This window comes from Crocodylus siamensis, chromosome 4 (genome assembly GCF_052110815.1).
Source record: "Crocodylus siamensis isolate JL-2025a chromosome 4, ASM5211081v1, whole genome shotgun sequence".
NCBI lineage: Eukaryota > Metazoa > Chordata > Crocodylia > Crocodylidae > Crocodylus > Crocodylus siamensis.
In genome coordinates, this window is record NC_143398.1 from 204,125,682 (window position 1) to 204,143,514 (window position 17,833).

At 43.4% G+C, this 17,833-nt stretch overlaps 1 protein-coding gene across 2 annotated transcripts in view; it reads right to left on the reverse strand.

Annotated features, from left to right (window-relative positions):
* Positions 1 to 17,833, reverse strand: part of RAPGEF4 (Rap guanine nucleotide exchange factor 4) — a 296,859-nt gene that overhangs the window by 89,725 nt on the left and 189,301 nt on the right. Inside the window, exons 7-8 of one of the 2 annotated variants that reach the window (XM_090045461.1) lie at positions 3,504 to 3,557; positions 1,919 to 2,025 (exon numbers count right to left, since the gene is read on the reverse strand). In XM_090045461.1, the coding sequence (XP_089901587.1) occupies positions 1,919 to 2,025; positions 3,504 to 3,557 (161 nt within the window). The remainder of the gene's footprint in view (positions 1 to 1,918; positions 2,026 to 3,503; positions 3,558 to 17,833) is intronic. The other variant, XM_090045462.1, reaches the window with a different exon arrangement.

A 17,833-nucleotide genomic window follows, 5' to 3' on the forward strand; every position in this document is an offset into this window, starting at 1 on the left:
GATTTCGGCTGGAAGGGACCTTGGAAGATCAGAGTCTAGCCCCCCGCCCAAAGGGCAGGAAGTCAGCTGGGGTCATAGGATCGGAAAACTTGGCCAGTCCGCTCCTGACTCCAATGTCCACATCATTAATGAAGATGTTGAACAATATGGGTCCAAAGACAGAGCCTTGGGGGACCCCACTGGTCACAGGACACCATAATGAGTGACTGCCATCAATTACTACCCTCTGGGTCCTACCATGGAGCCAATTTCCCAGCCAGCGGATCATGGTGGACCCAAGGCCACAATTGGCCAGTTTTGCCAAGAGGTGATCATGGGATACCAGATCAAAGTTTTTTTTGAAGTAAAGATATATGACATCAATCTCTTCTCCCTTGTCCAGGTGATAGGTCACCTGGTCATAGAAGGAAGTAAGATTGGTCAAGCAAGACCTACCCGCAATAAACCCATGCTGGCTATCCCTTAGGATGTTGGCATCGGCCAGTCCATTAAGGATGGCTTCTTTAATAAACTTTTCTAAGATCTTCCCCGGGATAGAAGTCAGACTGATGGGCCTATAGTTAGCTGGATCCACTTTCCACCCTTTCTTGAAGATAGGCACCACATTGGCCTTCTTCTAGTCTTCGGGCACTACACCAGAGTGCCAGGAGTTTTCAAAGTTCCAAAGGTATAACTGGATCTAATGCATGATCCACACAATCGTGCCTCCTGCCATACCACATGTGCATGCCAGGAGGCATGATTGTGGGATTGCATATTAGATCCAATCACATCTTATTGGATGTGTAAGAGAAGGGGGAGGGGGGGGAATCATGGGCTCCCCTTGGTTTGACAAAAAGCAGGCACTTACAGCTGGGAGCCTCATTTGCTCTGGGGGCTCCCAGCCACAGGGGCCACATGCAGCTAAAATCCTGCAACTGATGGGGCCCTGGGTACCAGCTGCACCTCATACGTAGCGGGGATCCAAAGCCCTATCAGCTGTGGGGTCTCTCAGTCCCAGCTGTGGGTGAGGTGCAGACAGGACTAAGAACCCTGTGTGGGTCCTGGGGTTTCATGTACTCCTGAGCCTTGGGGATCATGGCAGTGCAATCCTTAGAACTCAGATGTTGTACCTCTGTTGCTGGGAGCCCTGTCCATTGATGGGGCTCCCAGCCGCAAGGAGGATCCTGCTGCACATGAAAATTAAAGCTTGATAGCAACCAGCTATAAAGTTAGTACACATTTTCAAAGTCTAACTTTGTAGCTGGTTGGAGCTTTTTCTCATATGAGAATGACTTTGCACATGTAGCTGGTCTTAAGGTAATTGTGCAATTAACCAGTTAATTGTGTGATACTTGTAACATGGATACAGAGTAAATTGGATGCTTATCTTGCTGGGATCCTATGACCCCAGCTGACTTCCTGCCCTTTGGGCAGGGGGCTGGACTCGATGATCTCCCGAGGTCCCTTCCAGCCCTAATGTCTATGAAATCTATGAAACATGTAGAGGAGGCTTGTACAACATGAGAAGTGCTTTTCACTAAAGTGCACAAAGTGTGAACTTCCAGATCTCTGCATTAAACAACATGGTTGCAACTCTCTTTAAAAGACTGATATGCTAGCATAATGTATTAATGAGCCTCCTCTCATATGTTTAACTTGATATTGTATAAAGTATTGCAGTAGTAACTGTGATTTTAACTTTTGAGAGTTTTTCATATGTATACTTTATATACAATCATGGACTCAATCTCTAGTCAAATAACTTCAGAAAGAATTTACTAGGCACATTAAAGACTGCATAACGTCCAGACACAAATAGCATCACAGAATAACTTCCGACCTTTTGAGACCTGTAGGCATGGCAAGGCATAAATCACAAGTCACAGAATGGTATGTATCAAAATTCAAAAACGTCTGTACAATCAATTCACAGCACCTGTAAGTCTTCAGATGATATTTACGATCTCTTATCATGTGAGGTGCTCTGGAGAGAATTGCATTCCGTAAAATCTTTCCAGCTCTAAGGATCTTTTCAGATGGAACCTTGGTGATGAAGAGAAATAAGAGAAAAAAATGAACAGATTTCAAACTTCCTTTAATCTGTAACTGTAGCATATTCTGAAAGACAAAACACAATAAACTCTCCCATCTATAATATATAATCTCTTGAACAGATGCTCACCTGTGCAAAGTATCATAACATATTGTAGACTTCAAGTTTGGCTTATTGTAAGTCCAAGGTATTTATTGGGCATGTCTACATGAGATGCTTTACTTAAGATTAGAGCAAATTACTGCACAATAAGTGTCATTGTCTACATATGCAGACACTTAATACACAGGAATTTCTTCTAATCACGAGTAAATTTGCTACCTGTAAATACAAGTAGCAAATTTACTTGGGAGTAGTTACTGTGAAGCATGGCATGTTCAGAAAGCTGACTGGGACCAAATTTGTTCCTGGTTAGCAGGCAGCAGGGGGCAGGAGATTGTTTCTTAACCCCAGGAACTGCCTGCTGCTGGGGAGGGGTCCACCACCAGACCCTGAGTAGGGACAGTGTCCCCCTGTCGCAGCAGCAGGGAGCTCCCACAATCGTGGAGTGGGACCTGGGAGATGACTGTTCCAAGCCCCAGCTCCATTATCACAGAGTGGGGGCTGGGAACAATCATCTCCCAGCCCCTGCTCTGTGATTGGGAACAAGCTACCAGTGAGAGTTCCCCACGCAGCCTGGAGCTGACTGGGACCTGCCCTGACTGGAACAGTTCCTGGCGAGCTCTGAGCTGCATGGGGAAATCTGAATGAGCAGCTTGGAGGTGGCTCCAGACTATCCATTTTGGGTAGTCCCCAGCCAGCTCTGGGCTGCACGTGCAGACTTCCCTGCATGGCCTGGGAACTGTCCCTATCAGGGGCAGGTCCCAGCCCCACGCCTGATTGGGCAATCAAGTCATGGGGCTTGGAAAGAGCTGCAGGGAAGGGGCAGGTCTCAGGCCCCTGCCTAGATTTGCTCATGGGGCAGCTAGCAGCAAGCCCCCAGCTGGGGAGCTGGGGCCAGGATCTCCCTGCTGACAGGTCAGGGGGACACTGTCCTCGCCCAGGCTCCAGTGGTAGAGCCTGCCTTGACAGCAGGCAGCTCCCAGGGGCAAGGAGCAATTTCCCAGCCCCTACAAGGAGACAGCTGTCTCCTGGCTCCCTGCCAGGCACTGGGCTAGCACCCAGGGGGAGCCTAGAACTCCCCTTGGTTCCTGCAGGAAGCTGGTCCAGGGTTGGAGGGGGTGATAGCAGACAGCTGCCTGTAACAGATCTGCTTCTGCATCTCCACACTTGTAGACGCCTGCCTGGGGTGGGTAAATTACTCTACAGTATATCCACCCCACAGTATTTGCACATGTAGAAATGCCCATTAAAGATCTAAACCAAAGCATAAATACTGTATGAGATAGTGTCCATACTGGAAAACAACTAATAAATTGTTTCAGTTTATACAGTGGCCAAACTCTACAACATATTTATGTCCCATTACCTGTGTAATGGTTTTACGAGGACGAAGAGGGATGTGAGGTTCAATGAGAGGTGTCTGAAAAATAAAATGTAAATGAAATGTATTTTAAAAGATGCATTAAAATAAATTAAACATAATTTTGATTTAAAAAAAGGAATGTATATGCTTAAACAAAAAAATTGAATAAATTAAAGAATTATACAAGACCAAATTGTGCCCTTGGATAGGCAACCACATATAGCATCCCAACACTTGGTATTTAGTTCTTAGAATAAAATGAAATATGAAGATGTGTAAACCATTACTGGGCATTTAAGGTTTTAAAAATGGTAATAAAGAACTCAATATTCAACATCACAGTAGACTTACTAAAAGCTTAACAGATAAACTAGGCACCAATCCAAACTACTATAATGAATCTAGGCCTGCATTTGGTGTTCCCCAGAAGGTGCAAGACTACTCCATGCTGCTACCTCTACATCTCAGCCCTCAGCTCACAGCCCTGGCTGTGTAGAAACAAATAAAGCCACATTCCGATTCCAAAATTCTGAATTTTCAATCAGTCCATTTCTCTGATTAACTCCTGTAAGATGGAATGAGAAGTGGAAATAGCAAAAATGATACATCCTCCGTGTAGAAGGACATTCAGAGAACAGATTGCTCAACAAGCACACCTTTTTCAACTTTCCACAAGGGTTTTCAGCTTCCCAGGTACGCAAAGGGAGCTCACACCAATAAATAGTTTCTTCTGGTAAGAATTTAAGTAAAGGTTCAGAGATGCAAAAGGAAAAGAAGAAAGAAAAAAGCAAGACAGAAGTAGCTCTGGAAAAAAGAGAAGAAGTAAGTATTAGGAGAAACAGAGAAGGGAAGGAGAAAAATAAGAGAAAGGCCTGAAAAGAATTGCCAAGAAGGGAGAAAGATAGATAAGAATGAAAAATGAAACACTGCAGAAAAAAAGGAGAAAGCTACCTGGTCAAGAAAATGTGAAAGAGGAGAGATTAAAAAAAGAGAAAGAGACCAGCAGTCTCCTCAAAGTGATAGAAAAAATTGTTTTGCAAGGATAGATAGTTACATGGCACAAGCAAACTAACTCTTGTTTAAATTGTCTGAAGTCATATTGGAAATCTGCTTGGCCAACATTCTGTATAAGTTTGAGGGCTGGATTTTACTCCTAGACCACAGCACACAGGAAGAGTAGCTCAGTGCCATTCCAGGGTCACATCCTGCTTCCCCTTTGCTCCACAAAGGGTGATAATTTGATATTGATTTATACTGTCACCAAATTAGTAATCTTCCTGTGCCAGCTCAGCTCCACTGGGGAGAAAACTGGGGACAGAGTGGATATATCTATACAGCACCATGCAATACAATGAAGAGATCCAAATTAGCTCTGAATAGGGTAATTTGACATCAACATGACTGCATTAGCCCTAAATTGATATATGATAAAGACAATTATTTGCCTGGTAGAAGCACTGCCCTAGCTTACTTCAGTACTACTCACACTAGCCCATTCGGATATCATTGCACAGCACCATATCACATGATGTAGACATTCTCTATCTGTTTTGCTTGTGTGTTGCATTTGTTAAGTCCCAACAAGCAGGAATCTTGTCACCTACGTAGGAGGTTAAGTCATGTTAGCGATTGGGGAGTAGTAGGAGCTGGAGGACCACTGGAGGAGAAAGCAAGTCTGCCATGGTCTAGAAAATATGACTGGAAGCTAACAGAAATGAGATGATCTTGCCATGCAGGCCCACGTAGTATGTGAAAGATATTGGAAGTTCACTTTCATTACGGTTAGATCTTATAACACGCCGCTGCCAAAGTATATTAAAAAATTAAACTGAGCTTGCATATTTTTTTCTTAATAAAAACAAAAATATTTGCTACATCAAGTTATAAAGCTTCCCTAATATATATAAAATCAAAGATATTTGCTATAGCCTCATTTCCGTTTAATCTGATTAAGCTTCATGGAAATTTTTCAAATTAAAATTTAGAGTAAATTCTTTCTTAGTTGTTTCATACCTCAACAGCATTTCTTTCACCCTGTCACACCCAGGCCTTAGACGCATGTTATTTCTGCAGCACTACAAAGTGCCTCAGTGCTATGTGCACAATCCACTGGCTGAAGCAAAACAAAGTCACCCTAAAGGGACCATCTCTAGCAAGGGGTGATAGCTGCTTTTTGGCTCCTATCCCTCTATGGCAGAGAAGGGAAATAACACAGACACTGTAGCTGGCCATGGCAGCTGTGACTGAGCCCCTTTGCCAATCAGCAAATCAACCACTACTGGAGCCAAGAGGAAGCCAGGGAGTCACTGGCTGGCTCCAGCCCCTGGTGGAATTGATAGGGGCAGAGGGCCCTTTAATAAAAAGGCAGTGTGTCCCAGGTGCAGTCAGCACAGTGCAGCCTGTTTGACAGGCCTGGGGCAGAACTAGTGCCCCAGGGCCTGAGGCAAGGAGGCAGTCTGGCCCTACATGCTGTGGAAGGTGGAGCTTTGGGGAGGAGCAGGGCTGGGCTGACCAAGAAGGAAGGGCTCCAGACTGTCCGGGAACTGAAAGGAAACCCCTGTACCACCAGGCAGCAGCAGATAAGTGTTCTGAGCCTGTGTTGCACACTGCCATGGGGTGATGTTGACGCAAGTTTGGGGGACCTTTTGTTTGAGAGCAGATGCTTATATTTTGTCATTTGCATTTAAAGACTGGAGGATCAGATTGTGGCTGTAGGGGTGGAGGAGGTCACTGAGAAGGGTGCCAAGGGCACCCCAGTTTCAACAGCTGGGGAGTGCTGTTGGCACAAGGACTCTGGTATCAAACAGCAAAGACTGGGGCCCAAAGCAAGCCTGCAGAGGGCAAGTCCAGGGGCTGAGAGCCTAGGGTCCTAGTACAATGGACCGCAGGGAAAGGGACCAAGCTAGAGTAAAGTGGGCCAAGGTCAGGGGGCTTCAGCCCAGAAAAGAGCATAAAGCCCAAAGGAACCCCTCCTCCCCAGGGGCTGCTTCCCTGTCCATTCATAATGTTAGAAATGGAATATTGTTAGAAATGCGCAGCTTGCATCTTGGACCTGATAAGAAAGAAATACTTCCCAAGGCTCATTTCTCCCCCTCACCCGCCTTAGCCTTTTTCATGCTGATACAGAAGCTGGAATTCAATTGACTGTGGCCTTGGGGTATGAACTTTTGGCGAACTGTTGTAGTTTCTGGGCATGCTTAATGAGCTGATGCATATTTACCCCTCCGCCCCGCATACTTAAGTAGCTAATTATACTATATATGCGATGTATGTAATGATGTAACTACATGTATGCTTATATGAAACAGAAGTAGCTGTAAGAGTTCCGGTGTCTGCACACGTGCTCAGGAGAGAGAAGATAAATTCCGCTTGCAAACACAATTAGTTGGTCAGAAGCTGATTTGGGCATCAATGCCCCACTCTGACCTTGTTTGCAAACAAATACAACCTTTTGTGCCGACTGATGACTGTGTGTCTGTGATTTTTGCGAGCCTCCAGAGAAACGAACCGCTTTTTGCAACAATAACATCATAGCATGGCAGGTGAGGCAACAGGTTGGAGTCCGAAGAGGCCAGAGGGGGCAAGCAAGGCAGGACCCAGGTGACAGCTAGGAGGTGACTTGGCTGCCCCAGCACTGGACCTGCTACACTGTGACAAAGTCACTCCTTTCAGCAGCTGATCAGAAGCAGCTCAGCTAGTTGGCAGAACAACTCACCACCGCCTGGCAGGGAATCAGTCGTTCTTCCTCTCTCAAAGAACAGCAAAACAGTCTGGGATCCTGAGGGGGCCACAATGTCTCCTGTAGTGCCATATTTAACTATGCACGTTACATGTAGCATTACAGAACACATCACTACAAAGCAGTTTCTGTATGAGTAATTTTTCTGGTGGATTTGCCATCTTGGTAGCATTACAAAGAGCCAAAATGTGTGGAAACTCAGAATTTATAGAACCCAAGTAGTAAACACTGCTGCCAATTTCCCCTCTTTTCTCCTGCTGCTAATTTAAGTCATCAGCAGTGACTGGTAAACTCAAGGGGATGGGGGACCGGGGAAGAGAAGAGCAGCAGCAGTGTTCACCCCCTGTGTTGTGCAGTCATATGGGCTACAGTTTAACCCTTTGTCCTACAGGCTGCCATTTGGACACCCCTGCCCTATGTCAAAGAAGTTGGGCCATGATAATACTGTATCTATAGTAAGAATTTAATTGTTACTGCTGGCAAGTAAAATTTAACTAATGTTACAAATGGTTTACCTGCCTTTATAGACTGGATCACACCACATGATGGTTCACATTGAAAATGATGGCGTTGTCTATCTACTCTTGGAGAAATTTTCCTGGGAATTCAAGCTGTTTTTTAAACTTAACCCAAACCCTTTGGCAGCATTTATTACATTCAGTTCTGCTTACCAAAGCAACCATAGCGCAGACTGCGGCATCTTTGAATGGCCAGCTGGTTCTAATCCGGGAGGTTTGTGTAAACTACCTTGACGCCAACCATTTTTAAAACCAGTTTGAACTTTTGGTAAATTTCCCCGGTAAAGACATATCTATGGAATGAATGTTAGTTTCTGAAACAATGCTGAGCTTGCTTTAGTCCTGGTGTACACTTTCCATGAAGCACATTCAGCTGTCAGTACTGGTAAGAAAACATTTCTACCCTAGACTAGTCCATTGACTGAATGCTTTAAACAGGTGTTTAGACTACTGAAAGAGTTAGAACAGGGGTGGGCAATTATTTTGGGCAGAGGGCCGCTTAGTGAATTTTGGCAAGCTGCATGACAGGCAGCCCAGGGCAGATAAATATTAATTTTCTACATTTTTAGGGGCCCTGCAGGCTGGATTAAATGGCCTGGCGGGCCACATCTGGCCCTGGGGCCGCATTTTGCCCACCCCTGAGTTAGACTGTGTTAATACCCCCCTCTTCCCAAGAAATTTGAAAAAGATTCAAAAACTAAATTGATTTTGTTTATTTTTTTTGGTAATCACATTAAGGCTACTACAAGACTTTACATACATCAATTTCTATTTTATAGATCTCATTTGGTATTTCATGTACATTATATTAATATTCAACAAAGAATATAACTCAGCAAAGAACTCAGAAAGGAATTTATGGCAGTTTACAGCGAGCCTAAGCCTTCATCTCATTGGATTCAATGGTATCTACATGGATGCTCACAGTGAAGATGTTTAAATGATTTACTAAAATAATATCTCTGAAAGGTCTTTCTCAATGTAAAATTCATAGAAGTTGTGTGTCTACACGACATAGCATATTCAGCTTCATTCTGGATTTTAATTCTAATTTTAAAGACACATAATGAAGGAGATATCATGAGATGAATACATCTAAAGGATTTCTACAGGAAAAGCATGGTAAAAAATTAATGAGTGTTTACAGCGTTCAGAAAGAATTCTCATAAAGTTACAACAAAAAAAGCACAAAAATTCTTAACATTCAAGACCATTAAAATAATTTTTTAAGAATTTCCCTGTGGCATTTCTCTTCAAAGTAAACACAGAGGATGATTCTCAATAAAAGAAATTGACTCAGCCATTAGAAATCCTAGGAGAAAAGTCCACTCCCAGCACCAGGATATTATGCGGTCTTTAAAGCTCTAATTTGTACTAATACAACCAAAAGAACCCACATATAGAGAAAGTCACTCAGGACCAGTACTCAAAGCCCCAGAACATCACTCAGAAGCAGAGTGGAGCTGGGTCTCGGGAAGCAAAGCAGCTACTCATGAACTTCCTTCATGTACTTCAGAGGAAGGAAAAAGCTTCATATCACAAGAAACTATCAAGACACTGTGCTGCTGCCAAGAAGACATATTCCAAAAACCAGGTCTCCAGGAAAGAATTGGTCATTCAAAGATGCCTCAGTTAATTCTATGGCCACATCCACACATGCAGGCATGTGCAGTTTGTGGTGTGACAAACCACCTTGTGGTGCCCCAAAGGACATGCGTTGCATGTTAAACCATGCACCACACTGCTAATTTGTAGTGCAGTGGCAAAATTGGCCACCAGGATTTTACTGTAGGAAAAAAAGTCCCCAAAAAAAAGTGGGCTAAAGCATGCGAAAGTAGCGTGTGCCCAGACAAACATGGAGATGCAGGAGCAGACAGTCGAGAGCACATGCCATTCCCTTGCTGGCTGGGGTGCAGAATGCCTCAGTGGGGCAGCTGCCTGATGGCTAGTCTTGCACCCTGTGCCCCAGCCAGCCCTCCCTGCAGCACATGAAGTCTAGCTGGGAGCCGGGAGGAGCTGGGCACAGGCACTTTGTCCAAAGCAGGACAGTCTGTCCCTGAACAAAATGCATGTGCAGGGGTGTGCACTGCGGCACAAAATAGCAGCACTAATTTGTGTTGCTATTATTTGTGCTGCTGCAAGCGCATGCCCCTGCTCATCCGGATGTATCCTATCACTGTTTTGGTAGCAGAACTGAATGTAATAAATGTTACCAAAAAGCTCAGATTAAGTTGGCTAGAAAAAGACATTCAAGTTTCAAAGGAACATTTAACAAGTTAGATACTACTAGTAGTGATTAGACTAGTATTAGATACTACTACTGATTTGAATTACAAAGTACTGTTCCTATAACAGCTAGATTTCTAAGAAAAATCTGGGTTCCCTTAGAAAGGATATCATAAGGAAATAGTCACTGACAAAATAAGTAAAGTACAGAACATGATTTCTTAATCCTTTCTCTTTTGGATCATACCAAGAGAAAAGCTGCCTCCATTATTCTGGGAATAAAGGATCAGGTATGCCTCTTCATATTCTGTAAGCACATCTACATGAGATGCTACTGCACTGTAGCTTGCTGCTACCACGCGGTAGTGTTGCCAGGCACTAGCCACGACGCAACACTACTGTGCAGTCGTGTCAGGAAAACAACATGTGGGGAAGATACTGTGCAGTAATGCTGGTTACTGCACAGTCATCTAGTACATGCATAAGCAAGAGCCAAACCTGCTTCAGGCTCTTAGTGGTATAAGCAAGTACTAAATGACTGAGCAGAAACAACTGTGCAGTCTGTCACTTGTGTAGATGCAGCCTGTATTCCTCTTAATAACTTATGATTGTTTCATGGGATTTTATTAAAAAAAACACGGAAAAAAGTAACTGGAATGTATTTATATATTAATATTATTAATATATATTAATATATTATTGATATATTAATAATCTGCTATATCATATATAAAAACATAACAAACTAGGCAAAAATAATCAAAAGATGTTGTTTCATTAGTCCTGTAGTTATTATAATTACTTGTTCAGAATCATAAAACAAAATCTAGCAGTGCATCAAATGTTTCACTGAAAGGTATTTCAACACTTGAGCTACTGTTCATCTGAGTTAACATTTCCAGACCTGAACTCATGTTTCTAGCTAGAGCTAAAAAATAGTCTACAGGTCTGTGAAATGGGAACTATGCTACCAGGAATAGCTAACATACAGCAGAATTGCAGAAGAAAGGCTAGTTTGAGTAGTAGCTTGGAACCATTAAAAATCTTTAAGAAAGAAAGAAGGTTGTTAACACCTGTAGAATGAAGAGTTTAGAAGGAATCAAGTAGGTTATAATGGAATATGACATCAATTGACTCCCTTGCTGCTGCCTGAATAGAAGTGTGGCTGCCACTGACAGGCAGTTGGTTTTAAACTCTGAGTGGTGTAGGAATCAAAGTGGGGGTGTGACTGCACTACTGCACCAGCCCCCACCCTAGCTCTGCCCCTGGTTGGAGTATGGGAAGGATATGGGCTGCCTGGAACATGGCCCCATATGGGAGGAGGGGGATACTATCAAGGGCCCTAACAGTTAGCCTAGTCAGGACTAATTACTTAGGTGGCCAAACCTTCCTTAGCCTATAGCTGGCAGCCCAACACTAGCTGATAAAAATCAAATGGCTACTTTTAGAGCTTCTTGACCAGCTGCTGGGGAGAGCAGCTGCCCTAGTTAGTTCCACCTGGGGCAGCAGGCTGCAGGCCTGCTAACAGTTCTGTCACAGGTCTGTTGTGGTTAGCCTCCCTGGGTTCCCCCTTCATCAACTCCTGCCACACAGAGTACAAGTCCCTTCCTCCTCCCTTCCCCGCCCCCCCCTACTCCTGCCACAACTGCATGAGCAGAGCAAGCCTCCTCCTGAGGCCCCCTGCCACCACCATTGCATGGGTGAGTCTCCTTGTTCCCCCACCTATGGTATGCAAGCAGCATGAGCCTCCTCCCACCATGTGAGCCCCCTCACCACCACCACTACACAGGTGAACTATATCCCACCCCCACCATGAACCTCCCACTGCTGCTGTCATAGCAAGTCTCCTTCCATGCTGCCCTACCCCAGAACCTGCAGCTGCCACTGCCACAGCAGCCAGAGTAATAGGGGCAGTGGTGGCCTGGTGGGAGCCCAGAGGCCACACATCAACTCCTTGTGGGCCTGATGCAGTCTGCAGATCACCAGCTAGACATCCCTGAGTTAGATGGAGAGAACAGAAAGGGGTCATAACAAACTCCTCTGAGTTGCCAGCCTCCATCCAGTTGTCATAGTAGGCTTTCTGTGTTTAAATTTAATCAGCTTAATAACCATAAATGTGATCTAGTCTACAGATACAGTACTAAGGCCACCTGAAGAAACTCTCCATCCTCCATCTATCCAACAGTTAACTAATAAAAAATATTAGAATCATAGAACCATAGGACTGGATGGGACCTGTAAGATCAACAAGTCTGGTCCCCTGCCATGGGCAGGAAGTTATTGGGCAAGCTTGACAAGGTGCCTGTCCTTATTAAACATGAGAAGTTACAATTCTAGACTCCAGTCTGATAACAATTCAAACATATACGCATATGAGCAGCACCACAGATTTCAATGTACGTAATATAGTGAACATATTTAAATCTCCATAAACTTGAGCTCTTTGGGATAGGATTCTCTTTTTTTCTGTGCTTATTGCATCACTAAGTACACCGTATGCACTAAACCAATAATATCAGTGTTAATAATTGGAGATGTGACACATGCTCTGTGGTGTCAAATTGTTTTGATATATTAAACAAAACCCTTTTCCTCCCATTTTCTCTTTCTAAAGAACTGGAAAGGAGAACTTTTCTGAGTCATTTTGAGGGAATTAAGATTTTGGAACTTCAGCAGTACAAGGCCAAAACAAATGAAGGAATGGCACAGGAACTATAACTTATACTCTCAGTTGTCAAGGTCAGCAACACATATTCCAAAGGACTAGGAAGAAATAAAATAAAAGTCACTGAATCATGATTTTCCCATGACCTCATATAGTTCATTTTTAAAAGAAAACAACTTGTTGTATTTATCAGTTAAGCATGGCATGTGAGGTTACCAAGGGGACACACAAACCCATGAGCCACTGCTGGTCCTTGCTTCCCCACAGGACATTGAAAAGAATTGCAATTGGCATCTGTTTCCCTGCTGGCTAACAGTGGATTGCAGGGAAACAAAAGCCAAAAACCACACATATTGAATTGTGGTGGCAGTCATGGTGGCGGCAGTAGCTGCTACAACAGGAGACTTGTTTTACACCCTGAATCCTTACTACTGATGATGAATTACGGCCTAATTCAAATCCCACAGAGGTCCATAAAAAGTCTGCTGTTGATTTCAATAGGCTTTAGTTCAGGCTCCTTGTTCAGTTCTTCAAGATGTTAAGTGTTACTGAGCGTGCTCACCTCTCACTGATTCCAGTGGGACTTGAGGATGCCAAGCACTTTGCAGAACTGAGCCTTTAAACCATTCAATAAGCATTTTCAAAGCCTATCAGTGTTCCACCTGTATACGGAGACAACAGCAGAGACAATGAAAAGCCAATACCAGCCTCTCAAAATTCTATTCATTTTTAATTTTAATTTCAGGTATACAACAACCTGCTGTGCCAGGCTCCACATCAAACCACGATAAACATAACCAGGCCCATGGGATGCAACCAAAAACAACAGAAAAACAGCAACAGACCTGAAAACCTGCAAAAAAACAGAAATCTCCATTTCTCAGTACTCCAAGAACTCTTTCCTTAACCTTTTTCAAATTCCTTCAAAACTGATGCCTTTTACAATGCATTCTGGGGCTGCATCCAGACAATATGCACATTCAGGTGCTTCCTGTGCTGCTACCTTGTAGTGTGGGAGAGAGAGACTTTGACTCCAGGAAATCCCAGGAGTCAAAAAAAACATGCAGAAAAACAGTGGGGAGTGCACACTGCCCCAAACAGGAGTCTGGCCAGCCAGAGAATTGTGGGCCAGGTTCCCTGCTGCAGGCATGATGTGGCTGCAGGTTCCCCACCCCCTAGGGCTCAACGTAAGGCTGCTGGGGCCAGCACAGTTGTGACCCTAGCCTCCCCTACCTCACCCAGGGTAACCTGCGGTGTGCTAGAGGGTGCATGGCATGGGCATTCCCTGGGAACAAGCAGCAATGTAATTTGGTGTCCTGCTGTTAGTTGTCCCCAGGGAACCAAACGTCCGCACTTGTCAGGACCCAGCCTGAGGGCTGCCAGGGTATTTCAGACCAAAGGAATGCCAAAATTGAGAGTTTATAGTGAGGGCTGCTTTGCCTCATAGCTCCCCCTGATAGAAACTAAGGGTTCTCCAGTACAAGCACCTGGTGATGTAATACTAGTAGCATGTTCCTGGTAAAATACCTCACTTGACAAATAGAGCTGGACTAGAAAAAAATTAAATCAAATATATTTACCTTTCAGGAAACATTAATACTATTTTTGTTAATTTTTTGTCAATTGAAGCACAAAGAAGTCTGAAGCTTTTTGCCAAATGCAAGTGGAAAAAAGCTTCTCTGTTAACTGTTGAAATTCTGTCATCAAAAAAAGCCTGGGTCTCTAATCAGGTTATGATGGACTCATTAATAAATATTAGAACTATACTATACTGAAAAAGACTTTTGACTGCTTTTCTCATGCCTGAGTTTATTACAGTATATATCAGAACCAAGTCTCATCCAACTGCAACCAGTTCCTCAATTCTATCTACACATTCAGAGACTCAAAACTTCATTTTTCCTGATGAGACAAAACAGCTGTGCATCATCAGCATGAATAAATCACATCCACCAGCTTCTTCCCACTAACTCTCTTAATGGCTATACAAGCATATTAAATAAGACAGATGACATGACATTACCTACTTGAGAGAACCCGTGGAGTTAAAGAACAACACTGCTTGCTATGTTTTCTCAGCAAGAAATGAACAGAATGATTTATATGCATCACCTAGATCAGGGGTAGTCAACCAGGGGTACATATACCCCTGTGGGTACTTGAGAAGATCCTAGGGGGTATGTGCAGGTGGGCAGGGACAGACCGCTGTTACCACCCCGTACCACCGCTTCCCAGGAGCAGGGCCAGGGAAGGGCAAGGGCAGCACTGCTCTTCTGCAGGCTACACAGGTGCCACCTGGCTGGCTGGATGCAGGAGGAGGAAGCTCGCATGTAGCGGCTGCTGCTGCTACCCACCACCCTGTGCTGCCATCGCTCCACATCCAGCCATGCACCATCTCCCCCTCCTCCAACTTTGCCTCTGGCCGCACGCCATTCTCCCCTCTCCCCCCCCCTCCCCCCCCCCCCCAGGTATGGCCATGTGTCCCCCCATCCCCCCGTGTCCAGTCGCTGGGGGTACACTTATTAAAAAAGGTTGAATATATACTCCTGATGTAATATCAACACTTGATCTCTATCCATCTGCCCTCAAAAATTTTGGACCCTGCCAAAACCCGAAACTAAGTAACTGAGAATGATGGCATCTGTAGATGTGCAGGGACACTGCTCCAATTCAATGTAATTACAGTGCATCGGAGCAGACTCAATTAAATGAGTTTGCTGGAACATGGTAATTAGTGCATTCCAGCAACCTCTGTGTCTCATGTATTCAGCATCCCCATGCTTCAAAATGGCGGCACGGATGTTTTAACTAAAGCTCATCCAATGATCTTTAGTTAAAGCACTCCTGCTACCATTTTGAACCACGGGACATTGGATACACGAGACACAGTAGGGACTCTACTTAGAGTGGCTTTTGGAGCTGCTCCAATTAAAGCACCCCCACCCTGCAGTGTGTGTAAAGACAACCTATTATATGACTAAAAGTCCAAGGGGAAAAAAAAGACTTCATGGACACCTTCAGCCATTCTGTATAGCTATAGACACCTGTGAAGGCACCTTTTCATGTAGATCAGGCCCACATAGCCTGCCCATGCTCTCAGAAAGTGACCTGTAACAGCAAAAGTGGGACAGAAGAAGACTGGAATATTGGTAGGAAACACATTCTGATACAAGTTCTGATATAACTTCACACACATTATTTCTACACGCCTAAGGCAGTGGCACTGAGATAGCAAAATTACACCTCACAGAAGCCTTCTGGACCATAAGTTATTTCACATACACATTTCCTGCTGTGTTTGTAATCCAAATAGAGCAGCGCATAACACCCAGAAGGGATAACCATCCAGATGCCAGCTGAACAAAATGAAATTGACTAAATGAAATTGTAATAACTTGGAATCAGGAAACCTGAATTTATTTCTCATCTCTGACGTTAATTCATTCTGCTGCTATATACAAATCACTTAACCTCTCTGTGCCTCAGTTTCTATGGTTTTCATAGAGGGATCACAATATTTGTCAACTCAGATCTTAAAGTAAGAACAGTTGTCCTTAGTATTTATGTAACACCTTGTTCATCCATCATTTCTAATACATTTTACAGAGTTGACAACTATTGTGATTTTTATTGTTTAATCTTAATAAAATGCAAAAGGTAAACAGTATAAATAGTGAGAAGTGAATGTTAACTATTGTTTCTAACCTAATAATCTAAGTTTATTAATAGTTTGCATAGGAACATTTGTCCTTTTAAATCTTCAAAGTGCAATCAGTGTGGCAAACATATTAGAATGTTAAATCAGACCTGAATTATTTAGCCATTTGTACAATGTCTCTTCAACAAAGTGTAAACATCCTTCCTTTTAACACAAAATGATTCAGCCATTACCAAAAATGATACTTCACTGCAAATGTCAGAGGGAAAAAGAATATTGAAGCAGACTATGACCAGCTCACAAAAAACCCTAGTACATGGCTAATGATGTCTTATTTTCCTGTCATTTTTCTACTTCCCTGCCACAATGAAACAGCTGCTATAACTACACTGAATGCACTGAATAAAATGTCCCTAAATGCTAACTCCACTAAGAATGCTCCATACTCTGATAGAGGTATGAGTATAGTTGTCATAGGCAATCTCAGCTAGTGGATGTGATTGGTTTGTGTGCCAAAGCATTCTCTTAGCCTCAGAAAGAATAATGAAACTTTTTTCTATTGTATCACACTACAATTGCTATGTTTTCTTGACCTCTGTAGTATTAGTAATGGTAGATTGGTTTACCTGACATAATTTACATCTCCAAAAGCAATATATGATGCTGAAGATGAAAGGTTAGTCATAAATAAAGCTGTGAGGTTTTTTTTTACAGAACTACTGCCCAAACATGCTTTGGTATTTCATAGCAAATATTATAAAGATTTTCCCAGTTAAATTAATATACTGGGTTTTAACCAGCTGCTGGAAGGCATTCTTTAGACAGCCCTGTACCAGAGACAGTGGGAGAGGTGGCTGCAGGGGCCTGAGACAGCATGGGTTGCATATGAGCTGCCAGTTGGACAGCCTGCTTCAGAGGGAGAGCATATGAGCACAGTACAACTGCAGTAATATATCCCATCACACCCTTGCTGGCATCCACCATCATTTGACTAGAGATGTCAGGAGATAGATCTATGAATAGTTATTAAATATAACAGCCGGGGATGTATCATTTGTGAATATGCCTAGTTCCTTTTTTGGACTAGCTATACTATCTAGCTTTATAACTGCTTATGAGCATGTACTCTTGGGGCATCTCCAACAATGCTGACTGTAGCTGTGGTGTTCAAACTCATGGCCAACCACATCATCTATGAATGCCCTCCTTCAGGGGCCTACGGTATTATTGACATTGACCATTCTACCCGTTGTTGGCTTTCTGGCCTCATGCTTCCAACATACGAGTGTGGCAAAACTTGCTTTATCGTCATTACCATGGTAATGAGGTCCACCAGTTAACTACATGCTGTGTAAAACAGTCCTTCCTCTTGTTGGTTTTAAACCGATCTCCTAATTTCAGTGAGTGACCTCTAGATTTAGGATTCTGGGACTTGATGAATAACAGTTCCCCGTTCACTTCGTCCACATTCTTCATGATTTTATAGACCTCAGGTCTATAGGGTAAGAGTACATAGAAAGAACTAGG